The sequence below is a fragment of the Marmota flaviventris genome, chromosome 1 (genome assembly GCF_047511675.1).
Source record: "Marmota flaviventris isolate mMarFla1 chromosome 1, mMarFla1.hap1, whole genome shotgun sequence".
Taxonomy (NCBI): Eukaryota; Metazoa; Chordata; class Mammalia; order Rodentia; family Sciuridae; genus Marmota; species Marmota flaviventris.
In genome coordinates this window covers 192,238,458-192,263,744 of record NC_092498.1, presented here as the reverse complement: position 1 = coordinate 192,263,744, position 25,287 = coordinate 192,238,458, and the positions used below count along the sequence as shown (strand labels likewise).

The 25,287-nt window shown below is 43.5% G+C and overlaps 1 protein-coding gene across 1 annotated transcript in view; it reads right to left on the bottom strand.

The window, feature by feature from the left end:
• The window catches only part of Trim71 (tripartite motif containing 71), a 64,817-nt gene that overhangs the window by 2,364 nt on the left and 37,166 nt on the right, over positions 1–25,287 (bottom strand). The window contains exons 2-3 of the mRNA XM_027932085.3: positions 16,884–17,051; positions 3,790–3,924 (exon numbers count right to left, since the gene is read on the bottom strand). Coding sequence (XP_027787886.3) covers positions 3,790–3,924; positions 16,884–17,051 — 303 coding nt within the window. The remainder of the gene's footprint in view (positions 1–3,789; positions 3,925–16,883; positions 17,052–25,287) is intronic.

Genomic DNA, 25,287 nt, shown 5'->3' with positions numbered 1-25,287 from the left:
CTGAGGTGCGGGAGAAACAGCAAGAAAGAACACTATTGAGATAACTGCTGAAGTGCAACTAGGGACTGAGGCTTAGACACTGTTACTGTATTAAGATTAACTTCCAAGTTAATAAGAGTAGCTCAGTAGTAGAGCAATTGCCTAACATGTACAAAGTCATAGGTTTGAACCCCAGTTCATTTAAAAAAAAAAAAAAAAAGCCAGGTCCCAGTGGCTAAGGCAGGAGGATCATGAGTTCAAAGCCAGCCTCAACAATTTAGTGACCGTCTCAAAATTTAAGAAATAAAAAAATGTGGCTGGGGTTGTGGCTCAGTGGTTAATTGCCCCTGCATTCAATCACCAGCAAGGGTGGGGGTGAGGAGAAGGCATGACACAGAAAAAGGAAAATTAACCTTTTTGCGGGGCGTGGGGCCTAACTCAAGTATTTAGGGGGTAAAGAGGCCATTTCTCCAATATTTCAACTTATTCTCAAAATCATATCACATGCATGAATTTAAGCAACTGTGCATCAAAAATACTAGTGGAGGGGCTGGAGATGTGGCTCAAGCAGTAACATGCTCGCCTGGCATGCTTAGGGCACTGGGTTCGATCCTCAGCACCACATAAAAATAAAATAAAGTTGTATCCATCGAAAATTGAAAAATATTTAACCTCTCTCTCTCCTTTCTCGTTCTTTAAAAAAATAGTGGTAATTAATATTAAAAAAAATACTGGTGAAAAATTCTATATTTACTAAACACATACAGACTTTTTTCCTTGTCAACCCTAAATAATACAGAGTAAGAATTATTTACACAGGGCTAGGGTTATATAGCTAAATGATAGAGCAACTTCCTAGCATGCACCAAGCCCTGTATCCCCAATACAGGGGGATAAAAAAATGCAATTATTTACACTATATTTTGTATTAAAAGTAAGCCAGAGATGATTTAAAAAATATAAAGGAATTGGGCATGGTGGTGCATTCCTGTAATCCCAGCTGAGAGGCTGAGGCAGGAAGGAGGATTGTAAACTAGAAATCAGGCTCAGTAAGAAATTTAAGGAGATCTCGTCTCAAAATAACAAGTGGTAGGAATGTAGCTCAGTGCGCTAAAGCACCCTGGGTTTAGATTCAAACCTGGGGAAGGAAGGGGTGGAAGGGAGGAAAAGAAAATGGGGAGAGAGAGAAAGGAAGAAGGAGTGAAAGAGAAAGTAAACAAAAACAGTTTTAAGCAGAGGGGTGAATGGATTTGTATGGCAAAAGTTTGGGTTTGTGGAGCATGACTGGGGGCGGAGGGAGAAAATGAGAAAGTGGACACTAGCTATCACCCAGGTGAGGGATGACTGTAGCTTAGACAACCGAGGTGGCAGTGAAGATGGAGAGCCAAGTGGCAGAAAGGACAGCAGAGGCAGCACTAGAGGGACACAAGATCTGTCTCCATCAAAACACTGAATATTTGAATGCAAGTACACTGGGAGCCAGGGATCTCTTTCTCCCCACCTCTCATCCATGCCTGCACACATGCAAGAAGAGAGATGTCACATGGAGAATGTAAGGAGGGTTGATAAGAGAAGGAACTCAAGACAAAAGCCCCAGTCACACAGAAGCTCTCTGCCCCTGAGTTTGGAGGAGTACTGAAGGCTGAACCCAGGGCCCCCCACACACCAGCCACACGCTCTACCACCCGTACTTCTGTATTTGAAGAACGGAGTTGAGAAACAGCTGGGGACCTAAAATGCCCTGCATCCAAATCTAGAGACAGCAAGCATTTGGAAAGAAGCCCTCTACAACTAAAAAGCTAGACTATAGGAACGTAAACTCCAACCTGTAAAAATAATTTCTTCTTCTGAAAATTCTCGAACCATTTAGAAATATATTTTATCTAAACAATGAAAATAGAACAATTTCTCAATGTTTTTGTTTGTTTGTTTTGCATTTTAAAAGTTCTGTAATTCTAAGTGATTAACCCTGTGAAGGAAGCGAAACTCTCACTGTTTAAGGAAATCCACGCTTCTGAGTGCTCCACTGAAAGCCAATTTCAGATAAGAGCCCACTCTTCTGAGGCCTGGATTTTAATCTGATTTTCCCTTGAGGGGTGATGACGTGGTTTTGGCCCATTCATGCTTTTCCATCTGTTCTCCATGGAACCAGGACGTGTGTACAGAGAGGCCCATGTGGGGTCAAATGAAATTTTTTGTCCTTTGGTCTAATATAGACCAAACTTCTACCTTTGATTCTGACCCATGAAATTATGCAGCTGTAGCTAACCTCATAAGGTGGCTAGCCCAGGCCACTAGAGAGTTAAGTTGCAAGAATGAAGAGGTGTGTCCAGATACATAACTGGGTGGACTGGCAAATTAAGACTTAATCCTTACACTCTTCTATCTTAATGTTCAAGAAACAAACCCTTACACAACAAAGAGAAACCCAGACAGAGACAGGCAGAAAACTTCTCCTAGAGCAGAAAAATTAGTAAGTGGTCAAAGACAGGGGAACTCTAATAGGATCAGGGGCAAGGATCCAAAGCAAAAAAATACCTATAAAACAAGACTGAGCCACCTTGTTTCAAAATTATCACTTAAGAATGGGAGCAGGTAGAAACAACTCTATGAAGAAGGGCTGGCTCTTCCTTCTAAACATGCTAAAGAGACTTGATTTTCATTTCCCCTTAAGAGAACTGCCTTAAGAGAGAAGACAGCGGTCAGCCTCACACAGGAGGGAGCCCAGGGAAGGTGAGGGCCAAAGAAGCCCCCCACACAAAGGCCTTTTTCATCAGGAAATCCAGAAGAGCCAGTTTGTGGCAGAATTCACTACAAAGCTCTCAGGTTGCATGAAGTGGGCCCCTCCAGTTATAATTAACATTCGTGGGTGGCATGAGACTGGCAGACCCAAGGGGACTTCTCAGTGTCTGAAAACTATGTCATACCCATAAAGGCATTCAAAGACATGTGCTGAATTAAATCTTGGACTGATCCGCCCCACCCCACCCTCTTCTTGTTGCGAGGCAATTAAACCATATCTCTTTAAGAAGTCAGAAGGGGCAGGAGAGTTTTGAGGTTAACCAAATGGAAAGTGCAATGAAACTTAAAAGGGTCACTTTCAGAAATGGAGCCACCGTCATACCATCGTACAACCAAGATGAAAACAAGCCCACAAATGCATTAGAAGTATGGCCTGTTATGTCAGCAATGAGGTCGCATCTGTGTTCAGAGAACATTAATTAATTTAGTTAAAAGAACTGGCATAGGGCACCAGCCCATTTATAGACTGCGTCTTCCTGGGTGGGAATGCAAAATCAGAAAAGCAAAAATTGAGATGCAGACTAGGGGTGGGTGAGTGGTCTTTTCGGCTGATTCTTATCTCAACAGCACACCACCAGTGCACTCAGCGCTCTTTCCTGCTCGGACAGGAAGAAAGGGCACACTTGCTGCCCTCCCAAGTGGAAAACTGGCTTTCCACTGGGGTCAGGAAGTGCAACCAGCCAGGACACCAAAAAGAAGAACGTTTCCTACCAGCCTGCCTTGCCCAACAACAGTTTTGATTGTTCTCCCTTCTTTCTGCCTCCTTTTGAGTGTGTGCGATATAAAACTCGAGGCTCCTTCCAGTCTTGGTTACCCAAGTACATCTGAAAAGGCTTGTTGTTTGGCTGCACGCACAGCACCCCCAATGTTCCAGAGACCACCCCCCCCCTCGTCCTTCTGGAAAATGACCAAATGTTCCAAAGCCAGAGCTTGGACTAGGATTCCTGTACAATTCCCTTGGCTGGTGGGGGGCCGAGGTGGGCGTGGGGGTGGTGAGCTCCCCGTTACCTTCCACAGCAGCTCGCACTCCCGCTCCTCCAGGGCCTTCTTATGCCTTGCAGTCACAGCCTTGACCTCCGACTGTACCACCTTCGCCTTCATCTCCACCTGTTCTGCCACCGTCTGGGCCTGCTCGATGCTCAGCTAGAGATTAAAAAGAAAGAAAGAAAGAAAAATCCCTGAGGCCTCAGAACAACCTCTACTCCTCGTGCATTTAATTTCTACCAGACCTGAAGAGCGAACAGCCAGTCCACTTGATCCACTTTCTTGGAGAGAAAGCAGGCACTCAGGGAGAGAGTGGCATTTGTTAGACATGTAACTGAAGGAGCTGCTGGCAAGAGCTGGGTTTCTTGGTATGAGAAATGGCACCTACACGGTGAACGTCAGACTATTAAGAGGCTGACACAGTGAAACCAGTGGAGCTGAGTGGCTGCCGAAAACCAGAAAAAGAGGATCAGATACATCGTGTACAACTCCTGACACACAAGAAACTTCCTTGGATCTGATGGCCTGGCTCCTCGACCGGGGAAAATCCTACAAGCCGGGTCGCTCTCTCGCATGAGGAGATACCACAGTTTAGTAGCTAATCCATCAGGGTCTTGCCCAGTCATCAGCAACTTGGCTTGTCCTGGCCTGAAACAACACCAAGGGCACACTGGGAATATCACCTATTCTAACTCAGAAGCCGTGCCCTGCTGTCAGAGACTGTCTACACACTCCCACACACTCCACAACCTGTACTACCAGCCCCAGTAAATCGGCAGGTTTAATCAGACATATTATTGTTCATAAAAAATTAATCCAGACAGAAGGCTCTGTGTTTTCATTAATATTACATGATGAGTCTTCAAAAGCCACAAGGATTTCTTTGAGGTACTGTGGCATTAAATCAGGGATTCCAACCTGACTGCTAATAGAGCAACAAGTTTTAGAGTAGGTGATCTAATAAGGGGACCCTGGAGGCAAAAGGTTTTGGGGGTTGACCTGGGCTGAAGAATAAGAAAGGTATAGACTGGGGGTAGTCAAGAATATGCCATTGCTATTGCTAAAACTTGGGACAGCCCTGCGCAAATCAGGCAGGTGAGTCAGGTCAGCTTAACCCAGGGTCAAATCCAAGTTCCTACCAGCTCTAAGGACGGGGGCACGTTCCCAGTCCTCTCCAACCTTGGAAAGGGTAAATGGGAGGGAGATCCAAGGCAATAGGTTAACAGGCTAAACCCAGCACCTGTCATGGAGTAAAACACTGTGGTTGCTAATAATTCTCAACTAATAAATGCCTGGAACTCAAGTTCAACCATTTGTCTCCACAGCTTGTATCATAAATGAAGTTGGATCACATACTAGACTTTGCATGTACAAGGCCCTGGGTTTGATCCCCATTCCCACCCAAAAAAAAAAAAAAAATTACACATCAGAAAAGCTACTGTTTTAATGACATTGAGTGTTTTCCAACCATATAACTATCTAGATCCAGAATATTGCCAACACTTAAAACTAAAACTCTAAATCTATGAGGCAGGCACCCACCAGTTTTCCTTTCTCCCATGGAGACCACTAATCTGCTCTCTGCAGATTTGTCTGTTCGGGAGATTTTGTACAAATAGAATCATATAATACATGACCTGGATTTTTTATTCTATGGTACTAGGACTCAAACCCAGGATCTCATGCATACCAGGCAAGAACTCCTTCACTGAGCCACACCCCCAGCCTGACCTTATTCTTATTAATATTTCTCCAGCCCAATAACTTTGACATGTTCCACCAGGTATTGCTGGAGCCTCTACTTGCCACATTTAATCCTCTTGGTCCAGATAACGGTTGACACATTCCTATTATGCAAGCAACACTCATAGTACAAATGCCCAAAACACCCTAGTTTCAAATAATTAACTACCTACCCTCCTCTATCCCCCTCTCCCCACAATCCTTACAAGGCTTAAGAATCCACTGAGATGGTCACATCTGGCACTGAGCAGATATGGATGGTTCACAGCCTGTGATGTCTTCTCACCTTCAGTTTCAAAGCCAAGCTCAGATGCCACTTTTGGGGGGAAGCTAGGGTGTACCACACCTGTTCACAGTGTTTCTGCACTATCTTTACAGCCCTGTCCCAAGTGCTGTGGCATGTCAAACAAAGTGGGGACTAATAAATACATAGTCTACAGCACTAAAGTCAATTTGGTGCAAGTTAAACATTGTAGATTATAGGACAAATCTATAAATTTTCTATCTGCTTATGTCTGGCCATAAGCATGTTTACCAAACTTCAAGTGGCTGAACTGGATTAAATATTGTCCTCTCAAAATAACAGGTATATCTGAAGCCTCAGAATGTAACCCTCTTTGGATAAAGTTTATGAGCTGGGCATGGTGGCACCAGTCTATAATTCCATCTACTCAGGAGTCTGAGGCAGGGAGGACTGCAAGTTGAAGGCCAGTCTGTGCAACATAGGGAGACCCCCATCTCAAAATACAAATTGTATAAGGGGGTTGGGGGGCCCCCATCTCAAAATACAAATTGTATAAGGGGGTTGGGGGAGTACAGCTCAATGGTAGAGCACTTGCCTAGCATGTGTGAGACCCTGGGTTCAAACCAAAGGAAAGAGTGGGAAGGGAGAGAAAGTTAAGCTTATGAAGAAGGAGGTGGGAGAGGGAGGAGGAAAAAAGAAAAATAAGAAGGGGAGAAGAAGGAGGAGGGGGGAGAAAGGAGGAGGGAGGAGAAGGAAGGAAGAGGAAGGGGAGGAGGGAGAGGAAGGGGAGGAAGGAGGGGAAAGGAAAGGAAGGAAAGAAAGGTAAGTTTATGCTATATTAGGGTGAGTCCTGAATCCAAAACTGGTGTTCACAGACAGCCATGTGATAACACAGACACACAGGCGAAAAAAGGGCAGGCAAACCACAGAAATTTAAAGCGATATAGATACGAACCAAAAACTGCTGGCAATTACCAGAAACCAGGGGGAAGAACAGGAAGGAGTCTTCCTCCAAGAGTCAAAAAAGTGCACAGAATGGCTGACTCCTGGATTTGAGACTTCAGGCCTCCATAGCATGCCAGTAAATAAATTCCTAATATTTTCAAGTCATCCAAACTACCCTAAGAAACTAATACAAGAAGCCAACAACAACAAAGATCCATGCAAATGACTTAGAATGACCAAGAAAATGAACATACGCATACAAGCCACAGAAGCCAGGATGGGACCAATACATTTTGAACACGTCAGACTGTTGGTGAGGATTCGATGGGTGGGATAGAAATCTCACTGGACTTTTAAACAGTAACACAGGGAAATGGTTGAATAGGTGTGGGAGAACTGCTAGGGCAGACAGAGATGCTAACTGCAAGAAGCATCCCCTCAGCATGAGCTAGGGGACAAGGGGAGGAAGAAAGCTGCAATTAGAAGGACCCAGATGTAAAGAGGTGGGATCGTATTCAACTAATTCAGGAATGGCCAAAGCTGGAGGCTGGAATCAACATTATTGCCAGGGTGAAAGACAATGTCCAAGTCAGGGTCTGACTGAGCACATACCACCTCTTAACAAACTGGCAAACTGCTTCCTATTTATACCTACATCATACACTTGTCAAAATGATTTTGGTCAGGTCCTTGGAGGCTCTTGTGTCTATCACCCTATTCTATGGGGAAAAAAAAACAGTTTCTTCCATTTTTTTAAATAGATAGGAAGGATTCAAATATTTTATTGAAACCTGAGTAATTGCTAAGCATGCCAAGATAATATCATTCCTTAGCTTGAGAATCAAAAAGAAGGTCATCCCAAGATATGCCGAACAGGACCTGCTGGACTAGTGCCCACTCTGAAACGAGGCTCTGGGAAATAGGAACTTGGTTTGAAGGGAAATGACAACAGGTAACAGGGCTGGGTCAGCTTTCAAGACAGAAAGACACACCTGCAATAAGAAAGAAAAAACAAATTTGGGCTGGGGATATAGCTCAGTTGGTAAAGTGCTTTAGAAGAAGAAGAGGAAGAGGGAGGAGGAGGGAGGAAGAAGGGGGGGAGGGAGGAGGGGGGGAAGGGGAGGAAAAGGAGAAGAAATTCAACAAGCAGATGATTAAATGAAAGAACATGTGATCATCTTTCAGAAGCGAACAGATCTAAGCCAACATTTGAAAGATGAGGGTCTTGGAGGCCCAGTGTGGTGGGGTACACCTGTAATCCCAGAGGTGGAGGCAGGAGGATCCTGAGTTCAAAGCCAGCCTCAGCAATTTGGCAAGGCGCTAAGCAACTCAGTGAGACCCTGTCTCAAATAAATACAAAATAGGACTAGGGATGTGGCTCAGTGGTTGAGTTAGGGTTAGAGTTAGGGCCCTTGAGGAGCCTCCCCGCCTCAAAAAAAAAAAAAAAAAGATGAAGGTTTTAACCTGGGTAGGTGCAATCAGTGCATGTCAGCCAATTACAGAGTTGGAGCTATTTCATATGGAGGAGTCTAAGGCCAAATCTGAGTTCTGAGAGGAAAAATTCCAGGTTCTAACTAGTAGTACCTGCTACACGGACAGTAGTGGCATGATTATTGGTATTTAAAGTTTCCTATTGGTCAGAAGGTAACAGAGAATGCAAACATCATCCAAACACTCAAAGGCTCCTATATTGGATATAAGGAACTACTACAGTCCACCCTAAATTGTTTTTGTCACATTTAATGTCTTTGAAGCTATAATTCATTCTAATATTGTCAGTGGGTTTTTCCCCCCTTGGTTACAGGAAAACAACATCTTAAATGTGATAAAATACAATTAACAATCAAAGCTGTCTTATGTAGAACTACTATTTCTAGTACCTTACAAGATATTATAAGGTACACTAAAAAATGTTACACTTAGCAGGATTGTGATGACACACACCTATAATCCCAGCTCTTCAGGAGGCTGAGGCAGGAGGATTAAGTTTGAGATAAACTCTGACAATTTAGCAAAACCCTGCCTCAAAAATAAAAACAAGGGGGCTAGGGTTGTGGCTCAGCGGTAGAGTGCTGGTCTAGCACCCGAGGCCTTGGGTTCCTTCCTCAGTATCACATAAAAATAAATAAATAAAGGTATTGTGTCCAACTACAACTAAAAAATAATCAAAAAATAAAAAAGCATGCATGAAGCCCTGGGTTCAAGTCCCATTATCAAAGGGGGGAAAATAGTTACACCTTGAGGAAAAGTGAAAGCAGTATAATGTTCTAAAAAAGCAATTATAAAAAATGGGAGACTTCCTTAACACCCTCAAGCACAGACAGGGTGCACTACACACATCTTCCACTCTCCCTGTGTTGTTGGTATCCCTACACACTCAGCTGGGCAGATCCTCTTTACAGGACTACCTGGAATTACAATTATTTCAAAGATTCACAAAGTCTGGATTTCTTTCTAGAATGAAGATTTCTGAAGACACGCTCTTTCAGTTGTAACTCTGATTCATATATGTCAGATGCTTTTATTTATTTGTTTGTGCTGGAGATTTAGCCCAAGGATGCTTTACCAGCAAGTTACACCCCCAGCCCTTTTGTTTTCTATTCTGAGACAGGGTCTTGCTAAGTTGCTGGGACAGGCCTTGAACTTGCCGATGCTCCTGCTTCAGCTCCTGAGTCACTGGGATTACAGGCGTGTGCCACAGCACTCAGCAACATGTGCAATTTTAAATACCAGATAAAAACCACGCCCTCAATGGGGGAAACGTACCTTTAATAGATACACCCTCTCCACCCAAAAATCAAGTTATTGGAAGCTAATGGCAAACATGCAAGCTAATCTTGAAGTAAGTGGATGAGGACATCAAGACTTGAGGAAAAAGAGGTGTCTCAGACCGCTCCTGGGAGGTTAACGGCCTACATGCAGTATGGGGCTGCTAATTCGTTATAAGACAGGGGCTGGGAATACCTCAAACCTCCTGGCACCAACAAAATCACAGAAACATGATCAGTGGTGGTGTGACTCAAGTGTCCCAAAGTGATCAGAAAAAGGCAAAAAACTTCTCCCCCTCTAGGGAAGTAAGAGAGGGAGGGGAGGATAAGAGGCAAATGCTCTTTTTTAATATATTATGTTTTTAGTTATAGGTAGACACAATATCTTTATTTTATTTTAATGTGGTGCCGAGGATCAAACCCAGTGCCTCATACATGGGAAGGGAGCACTCTACCTCTGAGCCACAACCCCAGCCCAGAAGCAAATGCTCTTGATGGAAGAAAGAAGACAGAGTTCCTGAAGTTTCCCCCTTAAACAAAAGTTGGTGGGTTTGGGAGGTAACTCAGATTAGAGCTCAGAGTTTAATCCTCAGCAGTGCAAAAATATAGAAACATAAGTTGGTAACTGGAAATTAAAACAATACCCAGTACTGAGCCCTGATGTACTGTTCTGTGTCACAGATACTGATATGAAAAGTCTTTATGGACTCAAAACTAACTGCAGAGTTGGTCCGCCCAGAATCAATCCTTGACTTTTGGCATGGCTTCTTGCCCGTTCATTTAGAACTCTATTTAATGTCCAACATTCTCTCGGAGGCATGGATTTAAGAATAAGAACAAGGTTCCCATGAAAGGAGGGGCAGAGAGTGCAGTACAGAAGTCTGAGATTCCTTGTACCTAAATCCCAGTCTACGTTCGGAGAGTCTTCTGGTTAGAACCAGTCACTGGTTACCCGGGACTGTTCCTTCCCTTTCAGTTATTTGTAATCAAGAATTCTCCTTAAGACAGCATGTGACTCGCCTGGCATGCGTGCGGCCCGGGTTCGATCCTCAGCACCACATACAAACAAAGATGTTGTGTCCACCAAGAACTAATAAATAAATATTTAAAAAAAAAAAAAAAAAAAAAAGACAGCATGTGAAAGCTTTTGATTAACTCGTAGTGTATCGGTTCTTCAACCATTAATTGTCATTGCCCCTCCACCACCCTTCAAGGATAAGAGGTGGAGAGAGGGAAAGGTGGGAATGCACACAAGACTCCTAAATGAGAAGGACTGACCACTGCAGTGGGTAGGAGACAGAGATGGCATAAAAGTGTAATGCTTCTACACACATGTAACCTCTGGCAAGTTATTTGATCTCTTTGCGAAACAATCAACTACACCCACATTGCATGGAACTGCTGCTTACACACAGAGCACATATTTGAGTGTGTGGGGTAGAGTAGAAGCTCAAACAGGAGATGTTAATTTGATCTGCATTTAATGCAACCTGGGATCCTGGGCAAAGCAACCGAATTTTATCCTTGCATTTCCACATCTGTAATGGGCAACGGTTGACCTACTTCTTAGAAAAATTTAGATTTGATAGACTCATAAGAGCTAGGCATTCTCTGAATTCATTGTGACAAATTTTTCTCTAGCGGCAGGCAAAAGTGTCTTCAGGGCACCTGAACTGTCAAAATGATGAAGACGGGGGATGCAGAGTAATCCAGAAGGTCTAGGTTCACTACTGCATTTATACAAGTTTAAATAACTATGTTAAGACACTCGGCTCAGTTCCTTAATTCCTTTGTGACATGGTGCGTTATCTATTACTCGTGCTCGGAAGAAAGCCAATTATGTTCACTTTCTTAACTAGGAAGGCAACATACCCAATAAATAAAATCAGAGCGACCAGGACAAGATAACTACTGTAGGTTGTCTATAGTATTTACCTCACCTCTCTTACCACTAACACCAAATGAAAAGTAAATGAAGCTCCATCTTACCCAAGGCTACAAAGAATGCAAAGTAAAAGCTCCCTTACAGAGGATGTGGTGCTAAAACTGGGTTTTGGTCAAAGAGAACTAAGTGTTAAGCCAGGACTTGTGGGAAGAGTTCTTTAAAAGGCGCAGTAGCACATGCCTGTTAATTCCACAGACTGAGGCTGAGGCTGAGGCAGGAGGATCCCAAATTCGAGGTTAGCCCCAGCAATTTAGTAAGACCCTGTCTTAAAACTTAAAAAGGCTGGAAACTGGGTGTGGTGGCACACCTGTAATCCCGGCTGCTCAGGAGGCTGAGACAGGAGGATCGTTGAGTTCACAGCCAGCCTCAGCAATGGTGAGGCACTAAGCAACTCAGTGGGACCCTGTCTCTAAATAAAATACAAAATAGGGCTGGGAGGGGCTGGGGATATAGCTCAGTTGGTAGAGTGCTTGCCTCACATACACAAAGCCCAGCACCACCCAAAAAGGTGTGGGAGGTTGAGAGGGGGGTGTGCTGGGGATGTAGCTCAGTGTTTAGTACCCCCGAGTTCAATCCCCGGCCACACACACACACACACACACACAAAATGCTGGAGATGTAGCTCATGGTAAAGAATCCCTGGGTTTGGGCTGTGGCTGTGACTCAGTGGTAGAGCACTTGCCTCACATTTATGAGGCACTGGGTAGGATTCTCAGCACCACATATATAAAATAAAGATCCATTTAAAAAATATCTGAGTTCAATAAACCGTAACTGGCTATAAAATCCTCACTCCTCCTGCCCACCATATATAATGAATACATCTTCAGAACCTGGGACACTTCCCTCAGGGGAGACTCCCAAAGGAGCAAAGAGTTACTTCTACCTTTAAAGCTTTAGACATTTTCCAAAGTTATGAGATATTCAGTTATTATTTATCCAAAATAGTACAGTGGTATCATTTTAATAGTGTTACTGCTCATCTCCCCAAGTTTATAGTTAAGCAGTTCTATTATTCTGGCACAGAATACTATTTATCTGCCATATCATTTCTAAGCATTGAGTCCCCTCAAGCATTTGGAGACTAATATATACCCAACTTTAGTTTAATGCTTTCCTCTTATGTAGCCCTTTAAAGTGGCTGGGTTATATTCTGGTGTGGACTATAATTAATCTGTTCCTTCTTCCTTTTTTGGGGGGTGGGGTGGGGTGGGTGGGTAACTGAGGATTTAACTCAGGGCCAATTTACCACTAAGCCACATTTCCAACCCCTTTTGAGACAGTGTCTCACTACATTGCTGAGTTGGGCCTCTGCCTCAGCCTCCCAAGCTGCTGGGATTGCAGGTGTCCTAGCTTCTATGATTACCTTATTTGGTCTAATGTCTTACTAATTCTACAGGGTTACTAGCAAAATAAAGCCTATTTCAGAGATATCTACTCTGTTTCTTAGGGTCAGTTTGTCAGTACAAATACACAGCTTTTAAATAATGCTGGTAAATGAATAGAAATGGAGAAAAATCGTGCTGTGTGAAATTACCCATACTCAGAAAAAAATCAAGAGCCGCATGTTTTCTCTCGAGTATGGAAGCCAAAGCAAAATAAGGGAAAGATGGCAGGAAGGAGGTTGAATATGATAAAGATGTAAGACATCAGTAGAATAGAAGGAAAAGGAGGGAGGAATGAGGGGAAAGGGATAGAAATGAGGAATCAAATTATAGCTTGTTACACACATGTACAAGGGTGCCAAAGAGTTTTTCATCTGCAATAAATATGTGGAAAACAGCAATCAAAAATAAATAAGCCAAGGGGCTGGGGATAGAGCTCAACTGGTATAGTGTTTGCTTCACATGCACAAGGCCCTGGGTTCAATCCCCAGCACCAAAAAAAAAAAAAAAAAAAAGAAAGAAAGAAAGAAAGAAAAAAATAATAAATAAGCCCAGTCCAGCCCAGTGGCTGGCACACGCCTGTAATCCCAGCAGCCAGGGAGGCTGAAGCAGGAGAATCACGAGTTCAAAGCCAGCCTCAGCAATGGTTAGGCACTGAGCAACTAACTCAGTGAGACCCTGTCTCTAAATAAAATGCAAAACAGGGCTGGGGATGTGGCTCAGTGCTCCTGGGTTCAATCCCCAGTACCAAAACAATAAATAAAATAAAATAAATAAGCAAAGGCATGAAAGAAATATCAGTAGAAGAGAGGAGAACAGGGGGAGGAACCAGGGGAGGGAAGGAGAAGGGGGATGGAGACTGAACCAATGTCCTTGCATACATTACTGTCAAAATGAACCCCAAATACTATGAGCATTATAATGCTCTTTAAAAAAAATTAAAAAGCTCCTAGGATATTGTGTGTTCAAATATATAACAATCTCACAATTACATATGATCTAAACACCAATAAAAACGTGGAAAACTTGTCCAATAAGAGCTCCTGGGGAACTAGGCATAGTGGAACATGCTTGTAATCCCAGCAACTGGGGAGGCCGAGTAAGACAGGAGGATCACAGATTTAAGGCTAGCCTTGGGAAATTAGAAAAAGCAGCTCCTGGTAGCACAGGGTGTAACTGAGTACTACAGCATGTGCTAGGCATGCATGAGGCCCTGTGTTCAACCCACAGCACCAAAAATAAAAGAAACAAACTCCTGAATGACACACTTAATGAATTAATACATCAATAATACAGAGCCAATGAACAAGTCAAGATTCTTACACCAGTGATTTCTACATCAAACTTGTTAATATTCCCTGTTCCTACCATTTAATCATAATAATTCTATACTTATTTAAGCAGATTAAGCAATTTAATATAATAAGGGCTCAAACAGTATATATACACACACCCCCAAAAAAAGGCACTGTCCTCCCCCCCAAATTTCCATGTTAAAGGCTTGTATTCATTTTTTCTGTAATGTTCATGTTAGGACAGTCTGCATTCCTGCACTGCTATACTCTTACTATAAAATTATTAAATGACAGCATAAGAACAAGAGTGAGCTTTGTACTTTTTCGTTATCGTCTCAAAACTTCAGAGCCTGGCCCATTTTTTCCATTGCTCTGTGACCAGAAAAAGAAATACCTGCCCCTTCATACACAAATTAAACCTTTATATAAAACTGTCTTTATATTTTTATATAATGTATAAAATATGTAAACTATATATGTACCAACTCCTCCCCGTTCTGTCTGTCTGAAGAACAGAACGATCACCATTCTTACCAGCAGCCTGTGTACAAAACACCTCTATATGATGAAACCTAGGCCACACCAGTCAGTCTTTCTGGGCTTGGGAATAGTTTGTTTCTATGGTGTGAGGAACAAACTGGATTTTCAGTCAATGGAATGAAGAGCTAGCATGTCCTCAACCTTGAGCAAAGGCCTGTGCAGGCAGCTCAGGAAGGGAATGAGCAGCTCCCACACCCAGGAGCCACTTATGCCACTGACACTGTTTTCCAAGAGGGCTTCTGAACTTCCAGGTGGAAGTTGGAAATGGCCAATGCACTGAGGTTCCATAAACAAATCAACCAACCAAAAGGCCTCAGACAGAAAGATGTGTCTACCACCCAGTCTTCAGATCACTTCTTGAGTATTGGTGCTAAAGCACTGTAACCCAGAGCCAAAAGGTTCGTGTTCGTTCTCTCTCTCCCTCTCACAAACACACACACACACACACACACACACACACACACAGTTATATGAGGACCTTCAGTGTCCCACCTCAACTCATCTGCCATCTGGCTCTTCCACCCAAAGTGCCCCGTGACCTACTACTCAAATTAATGCCAGCCACATACTATTAACTAACATTTGACCCCCATTGGCTAGGTCTAGAATGTTTTCCACTCCCACAGCAGCTTCTTAGCATGATATTTAATTTAGAAAGTTGAGCATGACAAACAGCCATCTTCTGCCCCTTTTCTCAACAAAAAGTTCACCTCTGAGATTTCACCATTTTAACCACCCTTCATAAGGTTCCAACAAATCATGACACTCCTTTTTCTCCAAGAATGGCTGAGCTCACAAAGTGCAGAGAGAACCAGCAGTTCTCTCACTTGTGGTTCAAGGAACCCTGGAATATTTTCACAAGGACAAAAAGGGGTGAATAAAATTTTACCATTTAACAGGTGAGGACGAGACACCTATAGCCCTTGAAGCTTCCCAGGAAATGCACCATGGAGGTTAGGCACCAGAATCTAGGAGGTTCTGGTGGGGAACTGTGGACGTACTAATTGTAGTGGCTTAAAAACAGAATACACACTGGGCTTGGTGGCTATAAGGAAGGAGGATGCAAGTCTGAAACCTCTCAGCAACTTAGACCCTGGTGCAAAAATTTTTAAAGGGCTAGGGTTATAAGTCAGTGGGAAAGCGCCCTGGGTTTAATTTCCAGTAGGGGGAGCGAGGGCAGAATACACAAGCTCTTCATCGGCTCTCTTCATCTGCGTGGACACCAATATACTGTCATACAACAAAGTGACAACCTGAATAGCAACCCCTAGGCATTGTGAAGGTCTTTTTAAGGAAAACTCTGGTTTTCCTTAAAAAACGGTGACAGAATGAGTCACTCCAGAAATACAGACTCTTCAATTTCAAAACTGCAACGTCAGAAAATCTGACTCATAAGAAAAGACTGTTTCAATATCATGCAGATGAACTGATAACTGCTTAGAAACTCATTGAATAAAACCTGCCCTTCTCCAGAGTATATGATCTCCATTCTTCAGCTCTTCCAAATACGGAACATATTTTCTTAAATGATTCACCTATTCAAGTCCTCCAGAAAGTAAATAATAAAAGTTTCCCGTGCAATCTCTGCTAGAGCTTATTGAGCAATTTCTCTTGACTTCAGCCTTATCCTACAAGGGGAATGTATGCCATGATTTTCTGATTCTTAAAACCTTGTCACCTAGATCAGACAAGAAGATTTAAAAACAATCCAGGTACACTATTACCTAACCATTTTAAGAGACCTTTGTCAGCTCTCAATAACACATATGCCCCTCCTTAACCCTAAAATTATAGAAATTCAACAGACAAGGGTTTTAAATAACCAAGTCTTGATCACCCAAAGACACTCTGGAAATTGTATTGAAATGCTTTGTGTTCATCACTTCTCATCTGTAAATAAGCAAATCTGTTTAGGGAGTACCCTTGCCCAAGAAGCATTAAGTGTCCAGTTTCTGCAATCCTGGTTGAAGAATACCAATGTCTACTTGAATTTGGGGAAAAGGCTGAAATTTCAGGTAACATAAAGGTATGTGATGGGGCCCATCTAGGTGTGGGGGGATCTAATAACTTGGGTCACATCCCTATCATCCTCCCAGGACAGTGCTAGGTACCCTGCATGGATGACACATGCGCTCCTTGTGGTCATTATTCCACGTGCCCCCACATCCCAGTCCGCCCAACTGTCTCCACATGCCGACTGACAAGTAGAGGGAAAGGTTCCCGGTAGGATCAGTGAAAGGTACGGAGGCTGACCTGGATTGCCTGGCGTCCCTGCTGGGCATCTGCCAGCAGCTGGATGGTGAGTGCCCTCGAGTCCTGCAGCGCCTCCTGGAGGTAGATGAAGCTGTGGCCACCGTGTCGGCCCATTGTGCACTCCCGACAGATGGGCACAGAGCAAGTGTCACAGTAGAGGTGCAGCACCTGGGGACCAGAGAGAGGACACGTATGAGAGGTGCAGGGTGCAAGAGAGGAGAAAGCAACAGTGGTACCCTGGGTCCCAGAACCCAAAGGACCCTCTTCCCAACAAGCAGGCACCCTCCTACAGGTGCTTCCCTCTCGCTCTGCCCAAAAGCTAGCGGGGTAGCCCACCTTGGGTTGCGGGTTCAGTCATATCCCAAAAATTTTGGCCATAATCATAACTGAAATACTTCGACAAAGATACGGATGGAAACAAAACAACTCTCCGGGCATGAAGGATTTCCCGGCAACTCAGCTTAACCATCCAGATACGTCGTAAAACTATGTCCCCTGATTGCAAGAATATCAAAAGTTTCTGTGGCACTCCAGTCACTGGGTGTGTGTTAAACATACCCAATGGTCAAGAGCCAGTTGATGATGAGGAGGAGGAGGACAAGGTAAATATGGGACTGTAGCTCAGTGATAGATCTCTTGCCTTGTATTCCTGAGGCACTGGGTTCGAAACTCAGCACCACATAAAAATAAATGAAGATAGATATTGTGTCCATCTACAACTAATATATATGTATGTGCATATATATATATATGGTAAATAAATAAAAACACCCCATGTGAAGGGTTAGGCACACAGCTCGCATCTCCTGGGCACTCCACAGAGTTAAGGTACTGGAACGGACATAAAGCTAGTGTTAAAGCCAGCCAGCTTCTTGCCTTTCTTCTTCCTGCCAAGTTTTCCTAAGAAGTTGAACCTGAGAGGCAGCCAGTGCTGAGAGAACTACTGTTATGTGATGTTATACTCTTCCCTGGGGCCCTGCATCTGGGAAGCAGAGAGAAGGGCTGGCGCAACCCTCACCTGTTGATAAACAAGGCACTCTTGAGAAAGCATGCTCCTTGGCACAGGGGACCCGTGTCCGGCAAGGAAACTTTTAGTGTGCAAGGAACCCGGGTGCTTTCCATATAGAGCAGCACATGTATATCTCCGGGTGAGGGGAGGCTGTGGCGTGCTCAAGGGCTACACAGTTAGCAAGGACACAGTCAGGAAGCCAGCTCGGGCCTTCTAAAGAGCTGGTTCCAACAGAAGCATGGTCCTGGCTACCTCATTCACCAGGCAAGGTGGAGCTCCAGGGTGTGAGCCTCAGGGAGAGGCTGAACAGGAAGCAGCCAGGGAGGTGGAAGACAGACTGAGAGGCCTGGAGGCAAGCCTGAGGGCCCCGCCCAGAGAGGGGCTGGGGATGAGGCAAATAGTGGAAAAGAGGCTGCTTCTCTCTTTTGAGGTTTTTATTTTCTTAAACATCCAAAACTGTAGCAGGTCCATAGGAAAACATCCTCCCGCATGGCTCAAGAAGGAGCTGCTCCACTTGGGGCTATTGACAGGGAAGTTTTGTGGTCCACCATGCTTAGACTTAGAAACTTAAAAGTTTAGTAGAAACTTAAAAGTTTAGAAGAAACTTCTGGATTCAGAAACAAGAAAAGTTAAAAGCTTTAGGATATTGTTTTTTTTTTAAATTAATTTTGTAAAGAAGTGGATCTGATGTAGGAGGTTTTACAGACTCCATACGATTATATAGACTCTACACAGGGAAATGTGAAAAAGTTCCTAACTCCACTACCAGGTGAGAGAGAGCACTGCAGTACTTTTCCAACAACAGCGTAGCCTGAAGCCAGGTGGTGAGGATTTGCCTCCCTCAAGGCCAATTGCTTTTTAAGCAGGTCCACCTTTTTAGAGATGAGCTAATCCTTCTAATCTGTTAAAACTAAAAAATTCTCAAGCAAAGTCTAAATACTAACCAAAAGATGCTAAGCTGGATAAATCCAGGAAAAATTCCTGGGCAGCCCTCCTCCACCCACCCAACCCCCTTTTATGAGGTGGTGCTAAAGCAATTCTACCAGTTTCAACAACCTCAGCCACATTCCTTCCCTTTGCTCCCTCCATTTGTCATGGGAATAAAGGGATCAATCCTATGCTAATGTGAAGTGTGAAAACCTTCTATCAGAAGGTTCCTTTTAAAATTAGAATAAAACACAGCTCTGAACCCTCAGAGGTCTTCCCCTTTCTACCAATCAGCTACGCAACTTGAGACCATATCTATTTTCTTTACATCTTTTCTCAGGACAGCTGTGTGGACTGGCCAAAGGCCCCTAGCTTCCTTCAGGCTGTGGGTTCATGCAAACATAACAGCCTAGGACCGATCTGCACTTCAAGGCCGGGGAGTGGAAAAGAACCTCCGGCTGTTAACCAGAGGCCGGCCCCGACCTGGCTGTGGGGCCATCTGTCCAGTCACCTCCTTTGACCTGCCTGAGCTTCAATCTCATCTGTGAAACAAACAGGGGGTCTGACTAGGAGACCCTTTCCAACCCTAAAATCCCAGGACCCCTCTCTAGGGACTTGACAACAGAAACCAAAGGGCTTCCAAGTAATTCTGGGCTGAACTAGGAAGCTGGGCCTGGACTGCAGTTGTGCAATTGCAAGAAGTTTTCTGAAGCTTGTTTGTTTGACCTTAAAACAGCTCATGTGATGTGCATAGGAGATCCCCTGTGAATGGTTAAGTCTTAAAAGACTCTGTAGTTACACTGGCCAGAAAAGAAATTCTGGCCAAAATAGGTGATGGCAGGAAAGAGATAGGGTGTCCAGAGCCCCTGGCACCAAACTTTTCCATACCCTCCCTGGCTTGAGAGCCTGGATGCCTCCATAATATGTCAAAGGAGGCCTTGCATGCAATCCCACCTGGCACCGTTTGACATGGGATCAGAGAGCCAGTGCTTCTGCCATTCCAGGCTTCCCCAGCAGCACCCAGAACTTACTTAGCATGCATGAGTCCCTGGGTTTCATACTCAGCATCACAAAAAAAAAAAGAAAGAAAGAAAATGAAAGTGGGGATGGGTGGGGGGGCTCCAGATAACACATAGGCTATTGTATTTAATCAATTATAATTTTTAGAAAGAATGCATGGTCCAAAATTGTAAGATGAAATCAATTCTTGTGAGTTCTCCAGCTAAAAGTTGGGATAAAACTGGGAAGATTTCACAGCTCATTTAGGAGTTCCACATCTTATCTGCCTATAATTTCTAATATTGAAAAACCACAACTTCAAAGCTTAAAACACAATCCTTAGGTAAGCGTGTACATGGTTGCAATTTTCTTTGCAAGAACTGGAAGATTATTTTAAAGGAAGAAAGTAGACCATTGCAGAGGGTCCTGTGGCCAGAAATGTGGCAGCAGCCATGAACTGCTTCTCCTGGGACTGACCTGGGGTGGGGGTGGGGGTAGGTGGGGGATGGGCAAATGGGGAAGAAGTCCTCTGGCGGCAGGAATTCCAGGGCCTAACACTGCCCATTTGGGGCTTCCCAGGCAGATGCATGGATACGCCCCTTCAGGCCTGGCGACAATCTGGCTGCCCCAGCTAAATGGAGCAGGTTTGACCTCTGACCCTACTAGTGACCACCCTCTTCCCTGCCCCCAGCTTCCAGAACGTCCCACCCACTGCCTTCCTCTCCCAAAATTTCTAAAATACCAGGCAGAGACAAAGACCTAGGAATGTAGGCCCAGCAGGAAAGGAACTGGGGGTGGGGGAAGGTTAAAAGAAAAATAAATAAATAAAAATACAAAGTAGGCAGGTTTGCTTCAGCCCGTGATGAAATAAAGTGCTTTGTTCATGAACAAGGCGTTCATGTGTGTATGCTCTCCTGGAACCCAGTTTTATACTGTCTGTGGTCCAACAAGGGGCACACACACCCTGGGCCTCCTATTGGAGCCCCCCCACACACATCTGAAGAAAGAGCATCAGGTTTAAAGTACAGCTACCCATATCAAAAGAAGAATGTAAACTAAAAGGAAGGAGGGGGCAGCTTCTGATTGCCACGTGGTTTCAAGTTCATCAAAATTCCTTAACTGAGATATAGAAACTGCTGAAAATTTATTTTTTCAGATAGATTCCACATCCCTTAAAAACGATCAAGGCTATTTACTTGGCCTCACACAGACTAGGGCTGTCCAGTAACTCCTGGACAGAAGGAGCTCTCTTTACTCACCTAAGGGGAGGGGGGGTGTCTCGAGTTTCCCATTACAGAAAGGCAACAAATAAAATCATAAATCAAGTTGAGCATGTAAAGTCTACCATGAAACAAAGTCAATGACTTAACATCAAAACCAAATGATTTTAGATATAAGACTGAATGCCACTCTTCTGAAACCCAAAGTCCAAACCCTCAGCGGCCCCCACCCCTCAAAACCAGGCCATGTGCTACCCTGTATCCCTGGCCTGGGAGGCCCATAGAGAAGGAGGGAAGGAAGTAGAAACCTATTTCATGCACCACCATCACCACCAGTTCAAGAGGAGATCTGCTGAGGACAAATGACCCGGGGCTGGGGGGTGGGTTTCCCCAAAATATCTTTGATTTAAATAGATAGCATAATTTATTTAAAAACAAAAATATAAACAAATGCAAGTACTTTTTCTAAATCTCCCCAGTGTAGAGCCCAATGTGGTGGTGTTCCCCTGTAGTCCTGCCTATAGCAGGAGGATCTCCTGAGCCAAGGAGGCCAGCCTGAGGAAGTTTGTGAGATTGTTCATTTAAAAACAACAACAAAAAAAAATCTGCTTCTCAATGTCTACTGATAACCCAAAAATATGCCAATTTTTATGGACTCTACACATTTTTAAGTATGCAGAACTTTTTCACTTAACTATATTATTAACTTGCAGAATGTGTGTCACTCTGTATTATAACTGCCTATTTTTTCCTTAATAGTTGCGGGGTATGTTGTCATACCAATTTATCATAATTTAAAAGTTTTGACAGGCATGGTGGTGCACGCGTGTCATCCCAGCATCTTAAGTTCAAGGATAGCCCAAGCAACTTAGGGAGACCCTGTCTCAAAACAAAAAGGGCTGGATGTAGCTCAGTAGTTGAGCACCACTTGGTTCAGTCCCCATTATCCCACCAAAATCTTCCTATTTCTTTGCAGGGGGAGGAGAAGCAATGCCATAATGAATACCCTTGTTCTATTATCTCAAATTTTTGATTTGGTAATATATTCTTTTTTAATTTTTGGAACTGGGGTGGGGGGGTTGAACCCAAGGACACTTTACATTTACATCCCCAGCCCCTCACCACCACCACCCTGTTTTAACTGCAGAGGCTGCAGCTGAACTTGGATGCTCCCAAATCACTGGGATTACCATCATATGCCGCTGTGCACACCTTCAATTTGGTAACATATTCTAGGTTCAATTGCTCTATCGCTTGATATGAAGACAATAGGATAAATCTATTTCCAAGTGTGGATAGGAAGGATTCCCAAATTTAACATCTAAATTGGGTCAACCTCGACCGGTGACAGCAAAGGCAGTGAAGTGCCAGTCGGGGTGCACTTAGGAAGACCAAACTCAAAGGCAGCAGGGGACCTCTGGCTGAGGGAGACAGTCATGATGGCACCCACGGGACTGAAGAAAGCAGCAAGCCTCACTGGGTCAGTTGTGTACAAGGGGTTTTCCAAAATGCAAGGGTGGGAGGGGTCTTTTTATGAGTCGGGTGCTTTATATTTTTGTTGTTTTTTCCTCATTGGGTTGGTTGGTTTTTGTTTTTGAGTACTGGGGTTTGAGGCCAGGGGCACTTAACCACTGAGCCACACCCCTAACCCTTTTTGTGTTTGGGTCTCACCGAGTTGCTCAGGGCCTCACTAAATTACTGAGACTGGTTTTGTTTGACTTGCAATCCCCTCCTGCCTCAGCCACCACGCCCAGCTAGATGAGGGCATTTTTAGAGGTGGATGGGGTCTCAGGTGAAATAAAATAAAAGGGATGTTAACAATTTTTTTTTAATTATGAACTTAGGGGCACCATAAAAACTTCAGTGAAACAAACTATAAGAAGCCCCATATAAATCCACAATCATCATTCAAAATCAGAAAACTGTGTATAAGGTGACTACAATCTGTTTTGAGGTTTTGTTTTTGTTTGGGTTTTTTTGGTTTGGGGGCTTTTTTTGTTTGGGGTATTGTTGGGTTTTGTGTTTTGTTTGCTTCGGGGTTTTTTTTTTTTTTTTTTTTGGGGGGGGGGGCAGTGCTTGGAATGGAACCGAGGGGTTCATACATGCTAGGAAAGCACTTTATTGCTAGCCCTTACAATTTTTGAAACAGATCTCACTAAATTGTCAAGGCTGGCCTCAAATCTACAATCCTCCTGCCTCAGCCTTCCAAGTAGTTAGGGTCAAAACATGTGCCACAGCAACAAATATCCTCTATTCTTAAAAATGACTAAGGCAGTTTTTAAAGTTCTCATAAAAGAGGAGCACGTGAGATAATGTGAGTGATAATTAGCTCAATATAGCCATTCTACCACAAAGTATCCATATTTCCAAACAATACAAAATTTTTGTCAAAATATTTTTAAATTGGGTGAGGTGGCACAGGACTGTAATCCCAGGAACTTGGGAAGACTGAGGCAGGAGGATGGCAAATTCAAGGCCAGCCTCAGCAATTTAGTGAGACCCAACAAATTAACAAGACCCTGTTTCAAAAAGGACTAGGGAATGTAACTCAGAGGTAAAGCACCCCTTGCCATGTGCCCAATCCCCAGTATCAAGGGGGGGGGATTTTTTAAATACCAGAACTGGCATGAAAATGACTTATGATCTTTACTTATATCATTTAATGAGTTTTTATATTTCACTACTGAAACGCTATTTTTTTTCATTATTTTGTAGTACCCTTGCATATTTTCCACATGCGATATAAACCTTTTAAAATTTTGCAACAATAAAAAATAAAATAAAATAAAATTTTGCAACACTGGTGATTGAATTCAGAGCCTCACACATACTAGGAGAATTGCTCTATCACTGAACTACATCCCCAGCCCTTTCTTTACTATTATTATTTTATTTTGCTAAATTGCCCAAGCTGGCCTCCAACTTGTAAGATCCTCCTGCTTTGGCATCCAAAGTAGTAGGGACTACAGGCATATGCCACACCTGAATAGTGTCAGAAATTTTGAATGTTGAAGCACATGTGACTCCAAGGGTTAAGGTAAGAGTCCCAAGTTATGCATGTAAACGGGGATATCCAACAAGAGTACAACGTGGGGTCAGAATCTTCTAGTCAGTCTAAATAACATTTTTAGGTTCCATGAAGGAAGGTGGCAATTTGGAGCCTGGTGCAGTGGTGCTCACCTAATCCCTCCAATTCGGGAGGCTGAGGCAGAAGGATCAAGTTCAAAGCCCACCTCAGCTATTTAGTAAGACCCTGTCTCAAAAATAGAAAGGGCTAGGGATATAGTTCAGTAGGGCGAAATGAATTATGATTCAAATAATTATACTGATGACTCTTAAAGGCAGAGGACATACTGCACAATTCCACTTACGTGAAGGGAAAATAAATTGTAAAAATATGAAAACAGTAGTTACAGATTAGAACAGGAATGGACTGGGGGTCTGGGACCTCAGTGGAACTGTTCAGGAGTGATGGAAATGTTATCTTTGTGGAAGGGAGGACTACATAGGTGTATATCATCATCAAAGCTCTAATCATACATTTGATATACCCCCAGAAAAGGTACGACCACCCAATAACCTAAGTGTTAACGGGGTGAGGCTTGAAGCTCAGCCTCAGCAAGGACCTAAGAAAATACTCACTAAGCCCATAAATGCCTTTACTCCAAGGGCCCGCAAACTTTGTTTCTAATAGATTGCTACCATTCTTTCTCCACAATTTTCTTATGAGATATTCTTTTTCCTTGGCTCTCCACTACAAATAGTATTTTATTATTTGTTTGTTTGTTTGTTTTTTGGGGGTAGTATACCAGGGATTGAACTCAGGGGCACTTAACACTACTGAGCCACATCCCCAGCCCTTCCTATTTTTTTATTTTGAGATAGGGTCTGGCTAAGTTGCTCAGGACCTCCCTAAATTGCTGGGGCTGACCTTGAACTTATGTTCCTCCTGCCTCAGCCTTCCTGAGAAATACTATATTAATTCTGTCTCCCAAGAAGGAAGTATGGACTAATTCCCTGGAGGTTTTCAAAAAATTAGAACGAGTCCGATTTACAGCGCCACAGGCAGCCAACAGTCAAGCAAAGCCCTATGAAATCATTACAGTCCCAGCTGCCACCCAGCATGCATCTGACCTCTGGTGTACTAATGAGTGGCCCAAGCAGCTTCCAGCCACAAATAAAAGAGATTTGCCCTAACACTGAGATCACTGCCCACATAAATTATAGATTTTCAAGCCAGATGTAAAAA